Source organism: Mesoplodon densirostris, chromosome 6, assembly GCF_025265405.1.
Source record: "Mesoplodon densirostris isolate mMesDen1 chromosome 6, mMesDen1 primary haplotype, whole genome shotgun sequence".
In the NCBI taxonomy this organism is placed as follows: Eukaryota; Metazoa; Chordata; class Mammalia; order Artiodactyla; family Ziphiidae; genus Mesoplodon; species Mesoplodon densirostris.
Genome location: NC_082666.1, coordinates 80,851,378 through 80,869,999, shown reverse-complemented (window position 1 = coordinate 80,869,999; position 18,622 = coordinate 80,851,378). Strand labels below are relative to the sequence as shown.

At 37.3% G+C, this 18,622-nt stretch overlaps 1 protein-coding gene across 1 annotated transcript in view; it reads left to right on the top strand.

The window, feature by feature from the left end:
• Window positions 1–2,306: 2,306 nt before the first annotated feature.
• The window catches only part of ALDH1A1 (aldehyde dehydrogenase 1 family member A1), a 56,892-nt gene continuing 40,576 nt past the window's right edge, over window positions 2,307–18,622 (top strand). The window contains exons 1-2 of the mRNA XM_060100493.1: window positions 2,307–2,375; window positions 4,574–4,681. Coding sequence (XP_059956476.1) covers window positions 2,307–2,375; window positions 4,574–4,681 — 177 coding nt within the window. The remainder of the gene's footprint in view (window positions 2,376–4,573; window positions 4,682–18,622) is intronic.

The following is an 18,622-nucleotide window of genomic DNA, read 5'->3' as shown; positions in this document are numbered from 1 at the left end:
AAAAAAAAAAAAAAAAGAAACTTCTAGAATTAGAATAACCAGATCAAGGGTTAAATGTTTTTAATATTTTAATACAATTTGCCAAGTGTTATTAAGCTCTGAGAAACGCTATAGGAAAAGGGTCATTTCTCCGCACCCTTACATGTGCCGGGATCGGGATAAAAAAAGTACTCCTTGACTCTTAAAAATGCTAACTTGTTGCTGAGTATTTTGCACTTATAAGTTAAATTTATTGGAGGATATTTGGGTGGAGAGTACTCCCTGAGAAACTTTCTTTACCTGCAACCACGATTTAACTCACTTGCCAGATTAACTTGCACCTCTGAATTTCCTTTGTAAAAATATTCTGACTGTATGATTTCCTTACAGGTTCAAAATCAGGGAAAAAAGAATGTGTGGCATTAGAAGTTAAGATACTGGTCACCTGGGGTGAGGAAGAAGGGGATAGTGACAGAGAGGATGTACAAAGTGGGCTATGGGGTTCTAATATTGTTCAATTCTTTGACCCCGGTGGTGGTTATTTTGTTTTGTTCCTTTCATGACTATTTGTTGAGATGTTATAAAAAAAAAAGTTATGATTTTTGCAGTTTTTCTATACATGGTGTATTTGACCTAAAAAAATTTTAATAAAAAATAAATTAAAAGAGAAAAAAATTAGTACTGACATTCATGTCTACATACACTCAGTTTTGGGCACAATCTTGTCTGCTTAGCAATAGTCAAATCTCTTTGCTCCAAAATCTTATCGTTCACATGAACCTAGTAGTTCAACCGCATGATTAAATTAAATGTTATTTAAGTTGCTGATTTATTAGGAGGAAAGGGAAAGTGATTTCTATGAAAACAAAACTGAGTGTTATGCAAACACTCAATCTCATCAAATTATTAAACACACTGGCATAATAATAATAATTGTGCATAAGACAATTGTAAAAAATTAAAAATGCATAAATATCTCAAAGTAGTCTACATTCAGATTGCCTCAAAGATGCCTTTAATGTCTTTAAAATTCTTTCTGCACTCTGAGGAAACAAAATCAATGTGAACATTATTTATTCAAGGTTATTTCAAACTCTAGCAGCAGACCCAGTTCTAAGAAATGGTCTTGGCCCATGAAGTTTAGCAAAACCTATTTAAAGTGAAATAATTGTCTTATAGAGGATTTAATCTACTATTTCTTTTAGTGACCCTACTGATTAGTTAGTGTCCTCATTGTATCAGGTAAGAGGGACATCTGCCATCTTAGTAACACAGGACAAAGAGAAAGCAATGATAGGATATGTGAGGAGCAGGGGAAATCAGAGGTAAAAAAATACCGCCAATTGGAAAAGACTGTCAGATGAACAGAAATTAGCCCACAAACATGTATGTTCACATACTCGAATTCTCTTTCCACCTCCATTTTTAACAGCAACTTGCCAACTGAGCACATATTCTCTCATCACATACAAGATCCACTTTTTCCAAATTATTAAAACCCAAATAGGCACATAAGCCCATGTGGTGTCTGTTGAAATTGCAGTGATCAAAAGCAAAGGGACATATCCATTGTTGGGTTAACCACCCAGCAGACTCACCCAGTCATGCTGAAGGTGATAATGAAGTGTCGGGGATGGCAGATGTCACTGAGCAAAAGAAATTCAACAAATTGATCCTGGATTTTGAAATCAGAAAATGTGAAAATCAGCTATTTTTTATTTTACCATACAATTAAGTTTGCTAAATATAAATGGTTTTTATTTCAATTCCTCATGTGGGTGGGAGAAGGTTAGGCTCCATTAGCTTTTCAGTGACTAAGGCTTGAATGGAGTTTTAGAGAGATTCCTTATAAAATGAGACAGCAATCTCAGCAATGGTTGAAGACCTGGTCTATATATTTCTTGGTATAATGACAGCTTTCACAAAGGACTGGAAGAAGTCAGATTCAAAATAAAAATAAAAATAAATTATGCTCCTCTCCCCATCCGCCCACTGCCATGTGTGTGTGTGTGTGTGTGTGTGTGTGTGTGCGTGTGTGTGTAACTTAACTTGTCCCTAAGAAAGAAAGGAAGATTAAACATCCTTCATCTATTAATCCCAAATTCAAGTTCCAGCCCCTCCTCTGCTGCATAATCCTGGCAAAATATACAAATATATATTGTATATAAAAATATACACGATTGGGTCCAGTCTTGAAGTGGGGCTTCTTGGGCCCTGTGTTCTCACCAAAGCCACTTTGTAAGGGAGGAAAGTGATCTCCTAGGCCTTTTACCCATGCAACCACTCCTAAGAATGTACTATTCTACAAGACAAATTCCAGGGGCAGGATGATACTTACTTCAGAAATAGAGATCTCAGGGCCTGTGGTTTCTGGACAGAAGAGATCTGCCCTTCAAGTAAGATTAAGGTTGGAGAGTTCCTGATACTCTAATTGCAATGCTTTACTCATAGAAGATACTTGGTAAATATTTGTTAAAATTTAATGTGCAGGTGTGGTAACCTGTTTCCAAAGCTGTTCCTTTTACCTACATTCAGTAATATCTGGCATAAAGGGACCTGTTCTTATGTAATTATTCAAAGAATATGATTAAGGATGAGCATAAAATACTGAGATGACACCAAATGTATTATGAAGCTTTGAGCTTTCACTGCCTGGACAAGTGTTTGACTCCACAAACACCTGCAAAGCTGAGAGAAGAAGAAAGTAGCAAAACACAGCTGTCTGGGCCTGGCCAGAGCACCACTCTGCAAGTTATGTAACAGCTATTGTGTAATTGTGCATTTAATTCGAAACACATTTTTAAGAGAGAAAACCATTAGATTTTCCAAAAAGAATGAAATTGAGAGTGAGAGAAAGAAAGCAAGAGAGAGACAAAAATGATGAAATAGCACAGAAGTTTCTATCTGGTCTTCAAGAGTGAAGCACAGGGAAGGCAAGGACCTTGGGGATGGTTCTCTTAGAATCTAGGGGCCTGCCTATGAGTCAAACCTGGCCTGCCTCCTGTTTTTGTAAATAAAATTGTATTGCAAAACACCCTACACCCCTTAAGGTATTGATTGCCTGTAGTTTGTTTCATGCAGGGTTGAGTAAGTTACAACAGAAACTATCGGGCCTAGAAAGTGGAAAATATTATCTCTTTACAGAAAAAGTTTGCTGACCCCCATCTTAGGTGAATAAAAGGCTAAGCTTGAGTGCCTGTGAGGAGTGACTACTCACTTAGAGAACCAAAACAGCCGATTCTCAAGCCCATCTGGGAATTCTCTTATGGAGAGGAGGGCAAGGAGAATAAATTGGAACGAGAGCCAGGGTTTTAGTGTCCGACTGGCCTGAAATGAAATTCAGGCCAGTGAAATTCTTGTACATATTAGATTTATGTTCATAAGCAAGCTACTTACTGTATGTCTGTAAAATGGGAAACCCAGTGAGGAAGGAAAGAGAAAGTAAGGCTTCTGCACCTGATTTGGAGTAACTACTCAATAAGCCTTAGCTTCCCTACTTAAATCTCATATTTGGGGGAGCTGGCATTTTTCACTGGAAAAAATAATTGTTGTTCTTAATTCTTAGTAACCAGTTAAGAGCATCCAAAGTTTTCCATCTTGTTCTGTTTTGCTAGAGTTTCAATAAAATAAACTATTGCACATAAAATGGGAGTAGTACAGTTAAAAATTGTCCTTTTTGAAAGTTCCCAACTTGAAACATTAATTTCATTTTAAGAACTTGTATTACTTGGGAGTCCTGTTTAAATTCACTCTTGGTACAATTAATTGCCTGCATCAATGATTGATAAATACCAGCCAACTTCCAAAACCAGAGGTTACTTTCATTTTAAATGAGTTTTAGCAGACGATATTGCCGTATGGCTATTGTGGTGACTGTGTGACAGCACAGTCCGAGTTCTCTAAAACAATCCTGCTAACTTTTCTGTTCCCACGTATAAAAGATAATTTAGACAAAGATAATTTAAATAAATTTAGAGCTCCTGAAATCCTAGTAGTTCTACTTACCAAGCACTGAAAATACATTTGATTGGTATGATTTTTTATAAGCTGACTTGGGGTAGGGTCTCTATAGAGGGCTTTTCTTCCACAAACAGCACCCTGCTTTTCTGAGACATGGACTGATTCTCTGACTGCACTGTCCTAAAGATACCTGGCCAGGGTCCTCGACTCACCAGCCTCTGCTGAGAACAAGTGCCCTTTGAGATTATTTTTTCAATCCTCGAATTCTCTGATTCCAAGTCTGTCAGAGAACAGAAAGTTTCACAGCAGCATAAAAAGCATGAAAAGCCAAAAAAATAATAACTGGCCTTAGTGGCCAGAGCAGCTGTGCTTCATACCCTTATCACAGGTTTCGGCTTTGTAAATTAATTCGTCTGCAAATAGTGCCCTCACTCCAGATGCAGCTTCAATGCTGTAGCACTGGTTTCTTAAGGATTTAAGTTTAAAGTCAAGGGCTTCCTGCCCTAGGTGTTACAAATAAGTAGTGTCGTTTTCTTTTTGCTCCCAGTTTGTTCATCCAATCATATCCCAGTATGCAAATAAACCTTAGCCCATGCAGATAAAAAGGAACAAATAAAGCCAAGTGCTCTATCAGAACCAAATCGCTGAGCCTGTCACCTGTGTTCCAGGAGCTGAAATGTCGTCCTCAGCCATACCAGATGTACCTGTCCCACTCACCAATTTGAAGTTTCAATATACTAAGGTTAGTACAACTTCTATTTGCTGCTTTGCCTCAGTTTTATAAAAACTACGTTTATTTAAAGCATAAAAGGTCAATTTAAGTAAACTTGTGTAAAGAGCCCTTTGCAAATATAAAAATAAAAGGCTTGCAAAATGCCAGTCTGGGTTTAGTGTCTTGATCAAATAATGAATTCTAAATTGTATCAGGCAACTTTTCATAAATTTATTTCTTAAAACATTTCTGAGTGAAAGGAATTCTCTTCGTTGTAAAAGGTTCTTGCGCCAGGATTCAGGGGACTTTACTAAGCAGTTCTATTAACTTTCAGCAGAGCCTAGCACGTGTGGTAAGAGAGGCAAATACTTACTAGAGAAACTTACTGGAAACAGACAAAAAAATGGGAATGTTTTTTAAAAAAGGAAAAAAAAAGAGAGAGAGAGAGAGAGAAACAGAGCATAGTGAAGTAACATGATTTTTATATATGTCAAATGAGTGTCAAAATTGAAAGACCTCAGTCTGATAATTGGATGAAGAAAACTCCAGTTACAAAAAAAATTCATGGGACTTGCATTATTTAGCATATTTGGGGAAAGAAAGCATTCTTATTTATTTCTTCAGCCAAATTCGCTGCCATTGGAGCCAGTATGTAATTGTTAGCTGATAAATATTTACAGAAACAAGAGCAGGAGCCAGACCCAGATTTAAAAATCCACAGCTAGAGAGAAGGAGGAAATGGATCCTATTTGAGTCGATCAGGAGTATCTCTGAACTTTGCCTGTTTCACACTGTTACATTCCTGCTTTCTAGTCAGAGCCTAGAACTCCCAGAAAAACAAATAAAACAAACAAAACCAACCTAACCAAAAGCATTTAAAAAGTGAGCTTGCGGTGTGATGCAGAAAGGAAGGTAAGAAAGGAACTATTCCCACTCAGGGAGAGCCATTTTCCTGTCTGAATTAACCAATGAAAAACCAAGAGCATTATACGTTAATGATAAAGTCCTGCTATTATTAAATTGTTTCCTTACTTGTGACCACGGATGCTTTTGAAATCTGAAAGTCTGTTACATTTTCATTTTCATAAGCATAACAAATGAGGAAGTTGTTCAGCTGACTGCCTATTTTCCATAGGAAAGTGTCTGAAGAGATCAGATTGTGCCTTTAACATGGTTGACCAACAGCTACAAAGTGTATTAAAGTATTATTTTCACAAGGTTTTATTAAAAGGGAAAATAGTTTTTGTCGGTTTGATTTTATCCCAAATGGGAATATGAAAAATGCGATGACACTATACCCTCCAAAAATTTTGCACTTGGCTAAGTTATGCCCAAAAGATAAGAAGACTCCAGTTTTGCCAACTTTCTTAACTCTGTTTGTCATTCACAAGAAATTTCGATCCAAAGTAAGTACATTTAAAAATGCATTCATTTCATAAAGATCAAAACCATTGGCAATGATTAAATTATACCCTTACTATTATAGGAGTCTTTTTTTTTTTCTTTCCCTATACTACCTGGGAAGATATTCTGGTAGTCTGCATGTCACTTTTTTTGAAAATCTGGTTTGCACAAGTTTGCAGTCTTCCTTATACGTGAATCTCCAGGGACATCTAGTCTGAAATATTCTTTCTACTGAATTAAGCTTCATTTAGTAGTTATTAATTAAATATGTGAGAAACAGTAGTAGACAAATGAGATGGTCCTTAAAATCTAACATACAAACCCAGATCTAGTGATTCTTTAACACATAGAGATGATTTTAAGATTAAAGTCTCCTGTTCACTTAAAAGTCATTACACAAGAACACCCTCTAGGGAAACTAACTGACCTTCGTGTTCAAAAGGAAGCAAGATTCCAAGAGCAGGAATTTACTCTTGCATATAAGAACTTTTCTGGGTAAAAATGCCCAGTGCAAGTCAGTGAATTTTGATTGCTCACACATCTTCTCTACAAATCTGTTCTGCTCAGATACCATTTTATTGTCTGATTTATTGGTTACAGCATTTTCACACTTGGGAGGACACCAGTTATGTATGTAATTAAATCTAAATGGGTGAGCTTTTTCAAATGCCTTTGCATTTTCTTTTTACTGTGCCTCACTGAAGAATTGTATTGGATTTGCACTTGCAAGAGGAGTTGGAAAATGATGGTTATTAACTAAGTTTCCTGGTTGCAAACCAAATAAGCAAGTATTTTATAGTGTCTGAGAAATTACCTTCTATAGCTAGCCCCTAAACTCTATTATTTTTCTCCCACTGTTTTAGTGTCCGTCTTTATTATCGCTAGAATATACTGGTCATTGGGGCAAGGCAGAGGGAAGAGACAAGCAAAATTGAGTAACCAAAAACTATTACAACTACGGGAGAAGAACTACACGCCCTCTCAAGCTTGAGACTGCCTCTCATCCAAACAAAAGGCATCGTTGTCTCTTATGATTTATTTTCTAGTACAGTCGGTTTAATTTTTTAAGGTGCGTAAAACAGAGATCAGAGTTTAAGAAATACTTTCTAAAATGATACCAAAGTTTTTAGAACTTAAAACCTCAATAACATCATTATAAATGCACATAAACTCAGATTTCATCTCTATTCTCATTTTCCCCCTTTCCAATTCTAAACAAACCCTACATCTGCCAACTCATCTGTTTTGCTGAGCTTTTAAATGATGAGGTTCTTTGGAAATTATGTGATCTTTGGGCAAATTACATTACCTCTCTCTGCCTTGGTTTCCTTACATGGAAAATAGGAATTCCTAAGGTGGAAAAAAGCATTAAATGAATTTAATGCATTTAAGGCACTTGAAATAGTGCTTGGCACATGGGAAGTGATCGATTAACATTAGCTATCCTAGTCCTATTTATTTTTCTGAATTCCGTCCAATTTTCCAGAGCCTTGTTTTACTCAGCCTTTCCTAGACCTGTTTCCCACAAGTGTCTCTCTCATCTCATTCTCTTTTCCAAGGCTTTCTGTCACTCTTTCTTGCACAGTCATGCCCCATCTGACAGGACCGCATTGGAGTGAAGTTCCAGGGGTTGATCTGAGATCTCAGGGATCAAGAACTTTCTCTTACAGGATTTGGTAAATTTGTTTTCCATTCTCCCTTCATAACACTGTTTTCTACCTTAAAAGACAAATAGAAAATTCAAGAAGAAAGCTTTCTCAGACAGGATTCAAACCCCAAAATATTTAACTTGACTCTTAAATGTAACTCATTGAATAATGATTTATTCATGCTAGAAAAGATCTTCATCAGCTAATGACATTTCACACACACACACCCCACCACACACAGAGGAAATATCATAGTTAAGTTTCATTGTGTTTACTCTGTGCCAATGACTGTTTAAGTCCTTTAAATGATTTTATTTACTCCTTACAATAACCCTATGAGGACGTTACTATTCCTGTTTTGTAGATGAGGACACTGAAGAACAGAGTGGCTAAGTAACTTGGCTTAAGTTACACAGCTAGTAAATGACAAAGCTAGACTTGGAATGCTGGCAGTCTCAGCCCTCACACCAGCAAGTGACTTGACTAAGACCAATATCACTACTTTGGGATATGGCGTTGCTGACATCCTATTCTATCTTTATTCTGTCTTTCATTTGTCCATTCCTGATTACTGGAGGGGACATGCCCATGAGCCTTTCCAGCTGTTGCTCCGCTGTTCCCAGGCCAACAGGAGGAAGTTTGCCACCAACTTAGAAAAAGAGGAGAACAATAAGAAAGGTTGGAAATAAACAGACTCTCTGCTTTGATTGAAAAGGTGGCCTTTGGGCTGGGAGAGACCATGATGCAGAGGACTTTGACATAGGTGTGCAATTTCTACGTGGACTGCATTTCTTCAACCCATAGGGAATAATACATTTTGGTTAGAGGAGGAGATATTTTCCTGGATTTCTGGTATTACTGTTTAACCCATGTGGGGTTAAAGATATATTTTTGATAAAGAAGAGTTATGAATCATTGAATACTATGGGCTAGGCACAATCTGAAGTGTTTTTTTTTCCCCTACTATTATCTCCTTTTAAATTCTTACAACAAACAAATTCAGGCCACATGCAGTTCCAAATACTCCACTCATTTCTCCCTTTTTCCCTTCCTCTCTCCCATTTTACCTCCCTTTATTTAACAAATCATTGAATGACTGTTCTGTGCTAGGTCTTATGATATAAGAAAGCTAGTATGATGCTTGCCTCATGGAGCTTATATTCCTGCATGGTGTGGGGTGGGAAGGAAGGAAGCAAGTAAGTCAATACTTTAATCACAAATTGTGGTAAATGCTAAAAAGAAGAAAACAAAGCTGAGACAATATGAGGGGAAGAGCTTACTTTGGATGAGGTATCAGGGAAGGGGGAACCTGAGGGATGCAGAGCATAAGGTGGCCATGGAAAGTGGGGAAACAAAGATTCCGAGGTAATAACACGTGCAGGGACGTCTGCAGACAAGAGTTTGGTATATTCAAAGAACTATCATCAGGCAAACATAGCTGGAATAAAGTGAGGAAGAGAGAGCATGGATGAGATAAGACTTGAGATGGAGGCTCCAGCCAGACTGCCTGATGGATTTCATTTGAGGGAAACCACTGAGGGGTGCTTAAAACAGGACTGGACTTATGTTGAAGACAAAGACGATTGTGCCGTGGCACTGCTTTCATTTGGGAAATCTTTTTAAGTCCCCTCTGACTGAAGCAATATTTTGTTTGCTTTTGGCTTGGAAGCAGTTGAACAAATAGCTGGATGGCTGCAAGGTGCAGTGGCTTAACAAGATAAACCCGGCTTCAATTTCTAGCTCTTCTACTTATTTAATGATATGACCTTGGCCAAGCTTCTAATCTCCTTGAGTTTCAGTTCCCTTGTCTGTAAATTGGGAATAATAATGACTACCTTGGAAAGTGGCTGTGAGAATTAAGTGAGGTAATTTGTGGAAAGTGCCCAGCACTTATTAGCTCCTTGGTCCAGGCTCTCTTTAACCCTCTCCTTCCCAAGATGACTCCTAGAATTCTACAAATTTTCAGTTGCCAATGTAAGTGGAACAAATACTTGCACGGCTTGTCAAAGTTCAAAACTACTTTCATCTGCTGGTCTCATTTGAAGTTCATAATTAACCACCGGAAAGGAACTAGGGAAGATGTTACTTGTGACCCATTTTAGAGCTGAGGGACCTGAGCTCAGCTTAAGTGACTTGCCCAAGGTCACACAGTTTTTAAGAGGCAAGCACAGAATGAACTGGATTCTGAATCTTATTTCAGATCTGACTCTTTTCCACATGACTTCATATTTTTCCTAAATACTAAAAATAGTATTTGAATCTCACTGGATCATCTCTAACAAATGCTTTTGCACCTGTTATTTAATTTGTATCATTCATTCCTTTATCCGATAGAGAGAATGGAAATTTGGATGATAAGAGAAGAGAGATGATTTGGACACTAGATCCCTAAACACGTGGACTAATAGAAAGAAGATACTCTAGAGCAGTATATCTCAAATTTGATTGTGTAAGTGCCTCACTTAGAGACCATGTTGAAATGCAGATTTGATGCTGTAGGTATGAGGTGAGGTATGGAATTCTGCATCTCTAACAGACTTAAAGGTTTTGCTGATGCTACTCAAAGCATGGTCCACTGACCAGCAGCAACTGTCTAAAAGTTTTGGGTCAGCCTTATAACTTACCTACAGTGCTCACCATCTAATTACTTAGGGACTTGACTTCCTATTTCTCCCAGAAACTCACTCACACCCAGCCAGGTCAGAAGCACTTACTTTCTCTTTCAGTGCCTGAATCCAGCAAGAACTATATCATGGCCACAAACCAGTGATGAAACCAACTATTGATTTTGATCCTGGGAGATAAACATTCTCTAAGAATGCAATATTTTAGCTTATCTCTGAAGACAGTGTCTTGGCCAATTGTTTTGTTCTGTGGCACCTTCTTGGCTTCAAGAAAACCTAATCAACAAAATCCTAAAGCCAACAGTACACCCTAAAAGAGGGTGTTATTCCCATTTCATGAGGACTCTCAGGACTACAGGTGTTCACATGATTTCTTTAAACTGGACTTCACCTAATGGATTTGTCATTAACTACTTCTCAGACCAAGGGGGCAGGGTGAGAAAAACTCTCTTGAAGAGTATGGGAAACAACCCATTTGAAGAGCAACCCAAAGTTAGATTAGTGCCTCTGAAATGGCATGGGTAATCTATGGGATGATATAATCCAGATCAGCCAAAAAGAACCCTCATGGGAATACAGGCATTGATAAAATGGCCATAAACCTGTCTCAGAGTAGCAATTAGATGGTTTGGGGGGAGTGGTGGTGGTGGTGGTTTGTGTTTTCATAATGCTATTATAATTGTGGTCAAACCCATTACACATTTACCAGATTTAAGTGGCAACATAGAGCCATGTTCAAAAGAACAGGAGCAATAATTGCTTCATAATCAAACATTTAATTAAGAGCCACTGCTAATCTACAAATCAGAAAAGTAAATATTTGTGTAAACTGGATTTCATCACACTGATTTATCTGGAGTATACACACGTGCATATGTATGTGTGTGTGTGTGTGTGTGTGTGTGTGTCTGTCAAAAGTTCCCACAAACACTGGCATTGCTTGCAAGGTATAGAGTGTTGCTAATATTTGATTTCTGATGTTATCTCTACCTGATGCCTTTATTGTAATGTTGGAATTATTAATGTATATTTCTTGGCTGGGGGTCTGCACAAACAGCACAGTTCTTAAAATTTTGCCTGAACAGATACCTCCCTCACCCAGATCCCATTAACTGACTATTTCCACTGCTCTCCCAATACTTTTTCAGAAGTCAAAGGAATGCAAATATCAAACAACTGAATTATGCTCTCCATTTGGCACTTTCTTCAGAAGGAAGAAGGCTTATATGCGAGCAATTATCTTATTGGGTCTTGATAATTGTTAAATATTAAATACATACAGAACTTTCTAGTGCTTCTGCATCTTACCTCTTTGATATAGGGTATATATGATGTATGGAAATTATCGACGAGTGTTTTTGTCATTTATGGGACAATATGAAGTTGTGGCTCAAAACAGAAATGCTTTAGCATCTTTTCTTTTCCCCTACTTGAATTGAAAAGGCTGAAAGGTTTTTCAAAGAACAAGAAAGAATATACACTCATGTTACTGAACTCAGACTATAATATAAAACAGAAATGAAAGGAAAATTTTATTTCTCCTACTTTTCTTTTGGTCACCCCCTCATTTTGTTTTCATTCTTTTGACTGCAGTTAAGTATTTTCTTCCCATCTGTTATTTCCTCCTTCATTTCCTTTTAGACATTTTTACTTTGAGTCTCAACATTTTGCTTTGCAGCCTCAGGTTTGGGTTAAAACTAGTTGCTAGAGACCTAGCTTTGATTCTTTTAAATGTTTAACACCTGACTTTTGTTCAGTCTCTCTCTCTTATTATTGAACCCCCATCTTGTTCTTTCTCCCTGCCCCCACTCCCCACCCTCAGGGTCTGTGGTGCTTTTTAGGTTCCTAATGTTGAGAAAAATTTACACATTTACAGCATCCATCACTTCCTATACGTTTACAACAGTACCCATCACTTCACATGCCCGAGACCCAGGCTCTCAGGTTTGGAATTTCACACAGGTGACATAAAATGGAGAATCTCATCAAACTTCCTCACTCTTGGCATGATTTAAAAGAAATTCTTTCTACGTTGAAAATGTGAAATCTGTTAAAATCTCTCTGCCACCAAGAAAGCATTGGCTTCTCTTACAGCATCTGGAGCCGCTGGCCAGGTTGTAGTCCTACAGAGATAATGTGAATTTAGGGCTCCCCGAGGGACTGTTAGAGGGTGCCAACACGTTCCAAAAATCTCATATCAGCAGATAAGGCTAATAGGTTTTATTTGCCTATTAGTCAAACCTAACTTGATCTAAGCCAGACATATTTTGAAGAAAGTGCTTATTTATTTAGAATTGTAGCTTTATACTAAACACACTAAGATATAATAACTTTTCCTCAGGAAAGCCTTTTTTTCCTTCAAAATTATGATTTATTGTTGGATACTAAACTACATTCAGGAAACAGCCACTTTTTTTTTTATCAAAGGTCATGTAATGCATCTCTTACAATCTGACATATCTAAAATTTAAAGAGTAAAAATCAATTTTTAAGTTGCTTCAACATTTCCATTGATTGTTTCCCCAAATAAGAAGCACTTGAAGTTTAAGAGTATGAATAGCCATCTATAATTTCCCATCAATATTGTGAACTTTGAGTCTACTGCACATATATATTATTCAAAAGTATCCTGAGTCCAAAATTCATAATTAGAATATAGTTAACATAATGGTTAAATAGGATCCAATAATTTTTTTTACTTTTATAGCACGATCCTTTCCCCCCTAAACTTGCTAAAGGCAAATAGCAAATGGAATATGAGGTTGTAACCATGATAGATCATTTCAACAGGCCTCAAACAGGTTTCATAATCATTATAATAAACATTCATTAACCTACACATCTCCATATAACCATTTTATATAACTACAGGAAGGATGGTTATTCAAAAACATTCAGTCACACAGTTAGCTGGAAGGCAAATATAAACCCAATAAAATTAAAACAGAAAAAAAGATGATTAAGACAGTCCCTATCAATAACTTCTCCACAGCTCAGGGGAAGAAAAAGATGGTACAATGCTTGCCTCTCATCTCATTATCTGTGCTGAGTTTTGTTTTTACGCTGCAAGGCCGCTGTTTGGGGGAGAATGTGTATCATTCATAATTTGCAGACTATACTGCTATGTCATTCTCCTCTAAAGCCTTAAGACGTCATGCCTGGAATGTTAGAATGGTCTCCAGGCATATCCCCTGGACTGTTTGTGCTCCTCAAATCCATTTTGGGTACATTAAAATCAATATTCCTAAAACATCCATGTGATCCTGTCACTCCTTTATGACATCCAGAATAGAGTCACTCAGGTATCAAGATCCACCATAAACTGGCTTCATTTTCACTGCTGGAACTTATCTAAGACTTGTTTGCACTGGAACTCTCTGCTTGGGGCTGATCTCTCTACTGTGTTCCAAACACCCCAAGAGGGTTCCCTCCTTCTGCTCCCTGTTTTCCTTTTTTTCTACCAATCCTATCTTCCAAATTGCATTCTTCCAGCCCATGGTCCTCTCTTCCATGAGTTTCACTCTGCAATTTACTGACCAAAGCACTGCTTGGGTCATTGTACTCTACAATCTTTCATTCTTTACTGGCTGATCTTGATATAAATATACTCTCCTCTTAGATCATAAACCACTTGGAAGCAGGGGCCATAGCTCACTCATCTTCCATGTTTCCATATGACCTTACAGAGTATTTCTCAGCTATCTACACATTATTTGACAAACACTTTTCTGATAAAAGAAAAGTGACCATTTGGGATTATGTGAGTATAAGCACAAGTTCAAACAAAAATTAAGTTCACTGTGTTTTCCTTTATTAAATGTTAAAACTGAATGCAGAGTAGTTGCTGGTAATTTGGGATCATCTACAACTGATCTCTTCAGTTGCCTGGAGGCTGACAGATAAATTTGTGTTCTTACTTTAATGCTCATTTACAAAATATTCACTGGCTTTAATCTGAAAGGGGAGTTTTATGTACAGTTTAAATGCAAGAGCCTGATAATAAAAATAGGTGGTACATACATATTGTAATGGTTCTTTCACCAAAAGAGATTGTATGAAGGGATTAAAATAAGTTATAATATGTTGAGAGCGTATTATTGAGAAGTTGAAACCACAAATTATCAGGGTGAGAGGACTTAGGTGGGAGCTGGAAAGCTTCACCACAGGCCTATCAAAATATAATATATTCTGTCTCTTCTTTTTTATGAGAGTTTTGGTGAAACTATACTGTGGAAGGGTGGAATTCTGGGCATATCTCTGACAGGGTGAGACTTTGTGCTCCCTTAGTTTAGAGGTATAAAGTTGGAGGAGGGGATACTATCTTTAGGGCAGAGAAGAGGCAGAATTAGACATCTGTGAGTGAATCTGAATCAAGTTTTGCAAGGCTGGCTCGAGAATCTAGAGCAAGTACCATGATGTCTTTAGTTTTCTGTTTATAATTTGATGAGCTGCTATGTAGACAGCTAGTTTTAATTCAAAACAGAACATAATAAGTAATTTAATAGTAGGATATTAAAATGCTATGTTAGGAAAGAGAAAAAAAGAGGTTAAATCCAATCGGACAGACCAGTGAAATCTTCATGAGGAAATGACATTTTAAAAGAGTTTGAAGTATGAGGAGAAGAAAAATAGTGAAACTCCAGTCTGAGGAACAGCATGAATCAAGGTATGGAGGAGAAAAAAATGCATGGTATTTGAGACAGTAGAATGAGGCTGAAATAAAGGGTAAATTGAGGAAAGAGTGGGATAAAAGGTTAGAAAAGGACAATGGGGCCAAACCATAAGACACCTCAAATGCCATGCTCAGTAGTTTGAGAATGGAGAACCACCTAAGTGTTCTGAGGAGGGGACAAAATTTGAACTGGCCTGGCTTAGGAAGGTTATGTTAACAGGGTAAAAATTAAATTTCAATTAGGCAGAGGTGGGGGCAGGGAGAACAGGGGAAAGCTTTTTTTATGATAGTATAAAACATAGTGATACAAAAGGATGAGTAGGGATTTTGTGTGCCATTAACAGAAGAGGGAAAGTGTGTGTGCATGTAAGAGAGAGAGAGAATGCAAGAGCAAGTTTTAGAACCTTAGTTTGAGGTGAGAGCAGCATAAAGCTAGAGATGACAGTGAGCTGAACTTGGAACGCTTAGATTGAGGTGCTTCCCAGCGAGCCCATGCGGGGAAAAATAAGAGGTAAAGGCTAAAGACGCATGAAAGAGAATACTCTTTAATTACAGGATTCCATAAAATGTGTTTTTGATAGCTAGAATGCTGATTCACTCCAAGAGACGTTGAGCAAGTCAGTAGTTTTAATCTGAATTTATCTTTCTTCAAGTTGAACTAAGATGCCAATTTTTTTTTTTTTTTGGAGGCTAATAGGAGTTTTATGCTCTTCGCCTGTATTCCATTACCCTATCAGAGAAACAAGGATTTTCTTGATACCTCTATCTTTCTCAAACCTCCATATATGTGTCTTTGGACATCTAGTCTCTTTATCTGAACTGCTTTGCACCCCTCCCCCTTTATTTATTCACGCCCACATCTTTTTCCTGTCAGTTCCAGGGTAGCACCACAATTCTTTTGAACGCCTCCAAATACATAGGTTATATTGGCAGGAACAGGCAAAGAAGGAGACTTATCTTTCCCCTTGTTTTTTAGCAAATCAAAATATCAGAGTGTACTCATGTGCAGAATATTATAGATCTTACCCATACATAGCTACTGGATTCTAGGTTCTTTGATTCAATTTTAAGTTATTTATTTAAGGGTTCTTTACTGAGGTTAAGGTCACTTGAGGACTGGGATTGTTGCACACCTTGGACACTTTGGCTGGGAATTTTTTATTATGAGGATAAACCAGAAAAACAGACAAACATAACTTTATTCATCACATAAGTAGTATTTCTTAATTTGGCCTCATCAAATGTTTTTATTCTATGAAAAGATGAATATCAAAGCTCTATTAATTTCCATAATGAAATTCAAATTCACGGCTGCAAAAGTTGAAACTCAGACTCTTTAAATGATGACATACTAACACTTCTTAATATTCTTATTTTTTTATTGTGTACAAAAAACAAAATTCCATTATTTTCTAGACCCTTCTGTTTCTTTAGATGCAGGTCTCTTTCTCACAGATAGCACTAAGAAATCTAGTACCTGATTTCAAATGAGGACAAATAATTTATTAGATAATCTTTTAAAAAGGAGAATGAAACCCTTATGCCTTTAAAAAGTCGATGAAAAAATGTCACTAGCCAATTTTTTTCTAAGAAATCTTCTTTTAAAATCCTCCCTCAGGCTACTTTCAAGACAGTAAAATAAAGGATCAGAAAATAGTCACTTATGATACCAAATCACCAGTAGCCCAAAATGAGCATGTTCAGAATCTGAAGTAGAAAATAGACAGTGATTCATAAAGATCAAGCCCACTCAAGCCTTCGCTCTTACCTCAAATTTATGGCTATTTCAGATAACAGCATCTTTTTCTAGATTGTCTTCTCCAGTCTGTATTTTCTATTCTTTAAGTGACCTCATATCTTAGTGAAATGTTAAAGTATTACCTTATCTTAGTGTGTGTATGTGTGCATGCGTGTGTGTGTATCTGTGAATGTGTGTGTAAAATGTCTTAAACAGCTAAAATATTCTTGGAGGGGGCAGGTAGGTGAGGTTGTAATATTGGCTTCACCTATGCATTCTGTAATGCTTTAGTTTAAGTTTATAAAGAGTTTCCGAAATTTGCTGCATATTTAAATGCCTTTTTAAAAAATAGATCTTTATTGGAGTATAATTGCTTCATAATACCATGTTAGTTTCTATTGCACAAAAAAGCGAACCAGCCATATGCATTCACATGTCCCCATATCCCCTCCCCCTTGAGCTTCCCTCTCATCCTCCCTATGCCACCCCTTTAGGTCATCGCAAAGCACCGAGGTGATCTCCCTGTGCTATGCTGCTGCTTCCCACCAGCCAACTATTTTACATTCGGTAGAGTATATATGTCAATGCTACTCTCACTTCACTGCCGCTTCACCCTCCCACCCCATGTCTTCAAGTCCATTCTCTATGTCTACCTCTTTATTCCTGCCCTGCAACTAAGTTCATCAGTACCATTTTTTTTTTTTTTTAGATTCCATGTATATGTGTTAGCACATGGTATTTGTTTTTTTCTTTGACTTATTTCACTCTGCATGAGAGACTCTAGGTCCATCCACCTCACTACAAATAACTCAATTTTGTTTCTTGTTATGGCTAAGTAATATTCCATTGTATATATGTGCCACATCTTCTTTATCCATTCATCTGTTGATGGACATTTAGGTTGGTTCCATGTCATGGCTATTGTAAAGAGTGCTGCAGTGAACATTGTGGTGCATGTCTCTTTTTGAATTATGGTTTTCTCAGGGTATATGCCCAGTGGTGGGGTGCTGGGTCATATGGTAGTTCTATTTTTAGTTTTTTAAGGAACCTCCATACTGTTCTCCATAGTGGCTGTATCAATTTACATTCCCACCAACAGTGTAGGAGGGTTCCCTTTTCACCACACCCTTTCCAGTATTTATTGTTCCTAGGTTTTTTGATAATGGCCATTCTGACTGGCATGAGGTGATACCTCATTGTAGTTTTGATTTGCATTTCTCTAATGATTAGTGATGTTGAGCATTTTTTCATGTGCCTCTTGGCCATCTGTATCTTCCTTGGTCAAATGTCTGTTTAGGTCTTCCACCCATTTTTGGATTGGGTTGTTTGTCTTTTTGATATTGAGCTCCATGAGCTGTTTGTGTATTTTGGAGATTAATCCTTTGTCTGTTGATTCATTTGCAAATATTTTCTCCCATTCTGAGGGTTGTCTTTTCATCTTGTTTATGGTTTCCTTTGCTGTGCAAAGGCTTTTAAGTCCCATTTGTTTTTTTTGTTTGTTTGTTTGTTTGTTTTCTGTCACTCTAGGAGGTGGGTCAAAAAAGATCTTGCTGTGGTTTATGTCAAAGAGGGTTTTCCCTATGTTTTCCTCTAAAAGTTTTATAGTGTCTGTTTTACATTTGAGTCTTTAATCCATTTGGAGTTTATTTTTGTGTATGGTGTTAGGGAGTGTTCTAATTTCATTCTTTTACATGTAGCTGTCCAGTTTTCCCAGCACCACTTATTGAAGAGGCTGTCTTTTCTCCACTGTATGTTCTTGCCTCCTTTGTTGTAAATTAGGTGCCTGTATGTGCGTGGGTTTATCTCTGGGCATTCCATTCTGTACTATTGACCTATATTTCTGTTTTTGTGCCAGTACCATATTGTCCTGATTACTGTAGCTTT